At 30.1% G+C, this 7,697-nt stretch overlaps 1 protein-coding gene across 1 annotated transcript; it reads right to left on the bottom strand.

Annotated features, from left to right (window-relative positions):
- Positions 1 to 2,327: 2,327 nt before the first annotated feature.
- Positions 2,328 to 6,955, bottom strand: STUB1 (STIP1 homology and U-box containing protein 1). The gene is made up of 4 exons (XM_018448433.1): positions 6,644 to 6,955; positions 4,692 to 4,890; positions 4,276 to 4,601; positions 2,328 to 2,879 (listed from the first exon to the last, which is right to left on the bottom strand). The coding sequence occupies exons 1-4, from the start codon at positions 6,758 to 6,760 to the stop codon at positions 2,637 to 2,639; spliced, it is 885 nt and encodes a 294-aa protein (XP_018303935.1). The 5' UTR covers positions 6,761 to 6,955; the 3' UTR covers positions 2,328 to 2,636.
- Between the last annotated feature and the right edge of the window lie 742 nt (positions 6,956 to 7,697).

The following is a 7,697-nucleotide window of genomic DNA, read 5'->3' as shown; positions in this document are numbered from 1 at the left end:
TTATTTTATAAAAGATATGTAGTTGCATATTACAAATTTAATATTTTTTGTTAAAAGCAACTATGTATTTTCATTGCACCAGTGGATTAGTCTCATAATTCTGTACATAAAAGTGTTAACGTACAGTTATTAAAATGTGACCTTAAAAAATTAATCCGCATACGCATATGATGCTGCTGGAGTCACCATATTCGAAATAGCTCCTATCTTTAATCCTTCGTAACATGGCTAAAAAGTAAGGTATTGAAATAAAAAAATGCATTTTAGAGGGGATGAACATTCATGACTTCTGATCGAAATTTCAAGATAACGTTAATCTTTTTTTTTTTTATAAAAAAATGTCAAATATCGCCAAAAAAATAATTTTTTACGTATTTAACCTTAATTACCTTGGAAATCTGACGTGCATTGTTTTCAGCATCCAAAAATCTATAAGAGACGTATTCCGATCCAAAGCAATTTTTTGCTGTAAACTAATGTTTTATTCAATTATATGTTTATATAGATTAGATTTCTTGCACCAGAGTATAAAAATATAAATATGAGTTTTTCTCTCTCTCTCTCTCTCTCTCTCTCTCTCTCCCCCCACTTATATGTGCATTCGATGTGATTAACAAAATTTTATAAAATTTACATTAAAACATTTTTACATTAAAATATTTTAGTGCAAAGAGTTAAAAAGTTAACTCGGTTGTGGAGCATTCGCCTAAAACGTACAAATGTTAACGCGGACAATAAATAGAATTTCATTTCTTTGAATATATTAGCAAAAATAAGCAGAGAGATAACTGCATTAGCAATTGTTAAGCAACTAATTAAATAACAATAATAGCAGTCCTCAATTAAGCAATGACGAAAGTTGTCATTGATTAATTAATGGCGAAAGATAAATCATATCTTAACATCATATCATTTGTTACAATGCACATAGTTTTTTAACTTATACTCGCTCGATCTTCCCCAAAAGGAAAAGACTTTGTTAGAAATAGAAAAATGCGTTTTATAATGTATTCTAGAAATGTTGATATTATTTATATGAATTGAAGATTATTTCTTTATCTTTTAGTGAATGCTACTGTATTTTTTGACTGGTTATCTTCCATTATTTTCCATCTGACATCTCTAAATTCTAATGTTTTAATTTTTAAAATACAATCGACAATCTCAAATTTAATTTTATTAATATCTATTTTACCAATGTAGATTAATTTTAATCTTTCGATTTAAATTACTTTTTATCTTTCAATTGTAAAAATTAAAAGAAGCTAAAGAGTAAATTAAATCAAGATTAAAGTTAATTCATTATTGGTAGAAATAGACATAAAAGAGTAAATTTAAAAAAATATTAAGAGGAGAAAATGTTGCAGCAGTTTATTGTTGTCATGGCTGCTATAATTGGAGCTACAAAAAGAATGATCTATCCTATTGCACTTTTGTTAATCATATATTGTCGATGTAGCTTGCGCAATAACAACAATACACCGATGGCGGACGGTAGTAATTATTATTACATATAATTGCGACGATTGCGATACATATATACAATAATATTGCGTATACGTAAAACTGTACATATATATATATATATACATATACATGAATATATTGTTGTCAGTTGAATGTTAAAATAAATACCTTGAGTGGATTCAGATCTCTCTTCACTAGATATTTGAGAAATTATATATAAAAAAGTAATTGAAATTACTTTCCTCTAGCATGCAATATTATAGTAAAAACGTGAGATTTCGGTGATAAAATAAATAATTTATTATTTATGGTAAAACAGAGAATTACAGATGCTACATAACGCTTACTATATTTTTCTTTGAGCCACTATTAGCGTTTTCTCTTGGCTGCACTATCGCCCACTAGTGCAACACTCAGATAGTGTACCGTGTTTCCGTGACTACGGTGTAGTGTAAATTCTATGCACAAAGGATTTTGCTACACCGTCTCAAAGGGACGGTGTAGAGCCAGTGTAACATTTAAAATTTGAAAATGGAAGTCAAGCGGGAATAGGGTATTAGCTCAATAGTGAAGGTTAGGTGTGCACCACTCTAATGTAGTGTAACTGAGTGTAGTGTTTACACGCAACTGGTGCGGTGTGAGGCTGCACCCAGTGTATCCCAAGGGAAAACGCTATATTATGTATTGGAATTTTCACTCAACTCTTGAGCTTTCGTTTAACTCCTTAAAATTTCAATTTCACGTTTTTATTGTACACAATCATTACGAAAATTTTGTCTTTGTAAATCAGAGATTACTGATCGAAAGATAAATTAATAAATTCTATATATATAATTAATAATAATAATTGTATATATGTAGCACTTATAGAATTATATACATATATAACCTGTACGTGTTTACATGATCCTTATCATCGTTAACTATTTACTAGTATACTTACATTCAATAACAATATCTTCCACGTCTCATATGGCGTGTAAAAATATTTTACGGTAACAAGATACTTAGTCCTTTACATGTACAGTCTATTTTACATTTTCTCTTGAGATTTTTCTTTTAGACGTATCAACCTCTAAATCTCTTCAATCAAAACATGCATTTTCTTTCTCTGTTAAAAATCGCCACCACCTTAACTTAAACCTATGGCAGTAAGCTACATATCGGCATTAGTAATGCAAGGCCCATTCATTATCCTGCAGGAAGGTATCAACTACTTCTTTCATCGCCAAGTTCGGGATTAGCTGATCTTGCGTCAAACGTACTCGCGTGACCGGATCAAAGTGGCCAACTCGTTGGAGATGCTCCTCGATGTCCTTCCGTTCGTATGTAATTCCACTAGGCGTAATTACTGGTTCCTGCAGGATTTCGAAGCTAATCTTGCCGCACAAGTAATCCGGTACCTCTCTTTTCTACAAAAGATTTATTTGTATTAATATAAGATTTGTTGGCGAAACAGAAAAAAGTTTTCCCTGATTTTTCTCTGATTAAAACCTGAAAGGAGTATTGAATAAAAATAAAGACAAAATGTAATTTTTTATTAATTAGAAATGAAAAGTGTAATAAAAAATTATAATGGAACATGACAAAATAAAATTAAACTTTTATCATATTTTTTAAAGCATTTTTAAATAAAAAAAAACTTCAATCTTGCACTCTTAAGAGGTGTATTAATTTTTTAAATCTATTTCTGCATTTCTTCTTAAATTCTTGTTAGAGATATAATTTTAAGTTTCTTGATTTTTAATTTATTTAATTTATTTCATCAAATCTGTTTTGCTCTTATTAAGAATAATTTTCTCAAATATTATGAAATATATTATGAAAATAATATATATTATTTTCTAAAATAATATATATTATGTTCTAATTATCATCTTAATTAGAAAGTTTTTATCTTAATGGAATATAATTTTGAAGCATCTCTCGCAGTAAATTCTTTAAAAAATGCAAGATTACTGAAGCATTGTAAATATTTTGTATAATTTTTTTACAATTGCTATGAGTGATTTGCGAAACGTCACTAATAAATATTTTAGTTTTTAAAAATCTTCAATTTTTACATATATTTTGACATGTTTAGAGAGTATTTGTAAAGTTGTATATTTATAATAAATTGTCATACAATTGTATATAATATTGTAGCGGGACACGAATGACCTAAAGGTGTGTATTAAGGGTTAACTATGTCTGCGCTAACGGCTTTTTACGAAATGCTTTTATTCTCTTTAAAATTGAAAAATTATAAAAAATATTTACAATTTGTTTTCTTAAATAATTAAAAAAATTTTATTTAATAATTTAAAAAAAATAAAATTTAGAAATAGTATTACAGTGATTTAATTTTATCTAAGATAATAAATTTCTTATTTCTCTGACTTTTCCTTGATCACTAATATCCTGTAATAGGATTAATATAGAATTGTATTATTGTACTGATATGTATTGTACCAGAATTTTGTAGCCTTTGTGGCCATAAATATAAACTATAAAGCATCCTCAATTTATTGTATTTATTGGAAAAGGTGGTAATAAAAGCCAAAGGAAAATTAATAAAATATTAGAATATTTTATTAATGCTATAAATTTAATCACAATTTTATACAAATAAATAAAATTTTTATTCTCAATAAAACTGTTTATAATTTATTTATTTTTATTAGATTATTTATTTTTTTATTAGATATAGAATGTTTGCGTCCATTTATGGAGGTGTTCTATATATACTTAATAATCAAGGTTGTATTAACAAAATCGTGGAATATGAAAGCAAATGAATTGTTCTAAAAAAATAACAGAGATACGAACCCGCCTTCTCTCGTCGATTTTGGCAAAGAGATCATTAAGTCTCGATATACAGGTATCTCTCTTCTCTTCGATCTCTTCTTTTCTCCTAGCGAATTCTGCTGAGTTTGTTTCAACATTAGAATCCTTTGACGTTTCTTGTTTTTGCAGAGTTGCCAAGTTACGCTTTGCATCATCTATGATCAGCTGATTCAGATAAGTTTGCAGCTCAATATCTTGGGAAATTCTTTGTTCCTCTCTTACTTGGAATCGACGCTTTTTGGCTTGACGCAATACACTAGTGATATCGTCACCATAGTTCAGCTTCTGTTCTTTTGCCAAGTCTACAGCTATGTTGTTCGAAATAAGTATAATCCTGTATTATAAATCTACTTTACAATTGAAAAAAAGGGAATATAAGTTTGTCTCGCTATATTTACCTCTTTGCAGATATTTGACAGCTTCATCAAAAAGTTCCAATTCCAATAGGGCGAGTCCAAGGAAGAAGTGACCCTTCATCAAACAAGGATCTATATCCAACGCCCATCTGCAATCCTTGCACACGGATTCCCATCGTTTCAGCTTCAAATGACACAGCGCCCGATTTGTGTAATACAATGCCTGGCCTGGATTCTTCATCTCAAATAAAGTAAAAAAAAAATATTAATACAAATAAGCGAACATTTGGCGAAGGTAAGCCACATTTGGTCAAGGCAGATTAACTATTGGTGCTTAATATTTTTGCACGATTTTTACAATTTCTAGGTGTAATCAGAAAATATTAGTAATAAATAAAGAGGATTGCTCCTGCAGAAGTAAAATCACTCTTTTTTCATTTGTGTGTGTACGATGTTGTTTTGTCCAGAGTGGTAGAACTAAACCAATTAGACCATGGTCCAGAAAAGTTATTTTATAAGTTACTTTTTAAGTTACCTTACATGTGTTTGATATAAAAATTCTGTACAAAAAGTAATACAAAATTGGAGTAAATAACATATAATATAAAAAATATAAAGCATCCTTACTTATTATATTCAATTTCTATGATAAAAGGTAACTTATAAGTAATTTGTAAAGTAACCTTATTCCTATCTCTGGTTTTTATCCTATTTTTGCCGCATGTACTCAAACTAGAGATAAAAATTACCGTGTAAAAAATTGGAAACTTTAAATTAAAAATTTAATAAAAATAAATTTTTTACTCGGATATGTATTTTCCTTAGATATTTGATATTTGATAGAATTCATGAATTTTCGCATTTATCAAAAAGATTTCTGTTTACAGATAACTGTAAATAGCGCAACGTAAACAATCAATCAAAATGTAGTACGGCTGCTATATGGCTAAGGCTGCGTTCGATTTTAGTGTTTTTAGCATTTTTATCTTTGTTTTACATCTAATCAATTTAATGAACAATAGAAACAGAATGATAATAGGCCCATTCTTTTTAGCTGAAAACAAACTTCTTCCATGGTATATATATATTTCTTATCTCTATTTTTTTCTATGGAGAAAAAAGGAAAAAATGAACTGTGTCAAAAGTTCAGTAAAAAGAACAAGTTTCATAAGCATTTAAAGCGCTTGAGCGACCAAACTGAACAGTTTAAAATGACGGTGGCCATAGATATACAATACCTATAAAATTTCGAATATAATGGGTGCATCCAGAAGTATATCGCTCACTGAGCGCTCATAATCTGCATCAGCAGAGAAAGCAGCTTTGCAACTGTTATAAAATTCTTTAACATGATTGGTTTATACATTTAGATTTAGATTAGTGATGAGCTAAAGGCAAGACCAATCAATATTAAAGAATATTACGACGCAGTTGCAAAACTACTTTCTCTACTGAATGCAGTCATTATCAACTCATTAGGCATCGTAACAACGTAAAGACTCGATATTTAAAGTTATAAAAACAAGAAACATTAAATAATATTAAATTAAAGTATATGTATATTAAGAGTTTTTTAAATGATATTAAGAAAAATGCATTATATCTTTTTTCATGATTTTGATAAAAAGTTTTCTATTGTACTCTTACAATAGAACTGTAACTTACAATTTGTAAGAAGCCGATTTTTTACTCGGTCCTTTTGTTTCAAAGTAAAAAAAAATTTTGTTTTCATCTTTAATTAAACGAACGAATTTAAATCACCCTCGCTTTTGTCAAATTCTAGTTTGAACGCCAGGCGCTAGGGGCACCATCGTGGCTCGTGCCTGTTATCATTGGCACACTGCGTGATTCGTGATTCAAAACAAAAAATATCTTGCTGTAATACAACCGCAGCGAGAACGAGTAAGTGCACGAAGGTGCGCGACACAATTCAAAGTCACGGTTCACGTGATCGTGCGACATTGAGCGCGCGCCAGAAATGTCACGATACTTACGATCGCCTTTGTGTAGCAACTGGCTGCATCTTCATATTTGTGTAGATCGAAAAGACGGTTCCCCTGTTCCTTCAACTCCTTGTCGGACAGATTCGCCGTCGAATACATTTTACTCATGATGGCAGCTCGTGGTCACGTTGCATGCACGAAAATCAATCAATCTTTTATATTTTTCTTTTACGATTGAAAACGTACGAATGCGAAAATGACTGCAATACCCTTTGTCTAACCTCAAACGGACGCTCGGTATCTCATCTTTGTTCTGTCCGCACACAGCCTTCGTTTGACTCGACGCGACTGTATATAAAAAGTAGAATCTACAATTCGATACCGCTACCATCTTGAGAAATATTTAGAAACACAAAAAGGAGAGAAACCTGCCTTACTAACAGTAGGCATGAGTTCATTATTGCGAAACTTGTTTTTACCTACGACATCGATAAGACAGATTTTTGGGGATCCTTAAGGGGATGCTGGAGCCGCATGTATTACCGATAAAACTAGCGTTTTTGATGTTTTTGTTCCTGTCGAATTTCTTCGTGTAATAGTTTCACAGAATAAAACAATTTCTTTTTCACGATTAAAATGTACACGCTGATGTATTTGTCGCCGGTGTATTTTGTGTTCGAAGCTAGAGAAAAAATAAAAAAATACAAATTTCTTTAATCATTTTACCTTCAGCGTTGGTCGTCATACTGAGATAGAAATGGATAAAGAAATCTGTAATTTTTTATTTTTTTCCCTCCATTTGGCAGTGTGTTATATGCAAATGAACATTAGAAATTGTAATTTAGAAAACAAATGACACAAAAATATATTCGCTTATATTTTTGCACTTGATATTTATATAATATTGATAACAATTATTAGTTTTATTATTGTCGTTCGGTCGTTCGGTCTGTATGTATAATATGATCACAATATTACTTTTTGGAAAGAAAAATGCAAGTTATTCTTCTAACCATTTTTCAATTATTCGTATTTTTTCTCTATATACATACAGACTACAAAGATTGTATGTAGGAGAAAGTTGCCGAATGCGTGCCACTTAACC

This window comes from Mycetomoellerius zeteki, unplaced genomic scaffold, assembly GCF_001594055.1.
Source record: "Mycetomoellerius zeteki isolate Tzet28-1 unplaced genomic scaffold, Tzet1.0 scaffold106, whole genome shotgun sequence".
NCBI classification, from domain to species: Eukaryota; Metazoa; Arthropoda; class Insecta; order Hymenoptera; family Formicidae; genus Mycetomoellerius; species Mycetomoellerius zeteki.
The sequence above is the reverse complement of the archived record's forward strand: the minus strand, read 5'-3'. Positions and strand labels throughout refer to the sequence as shown.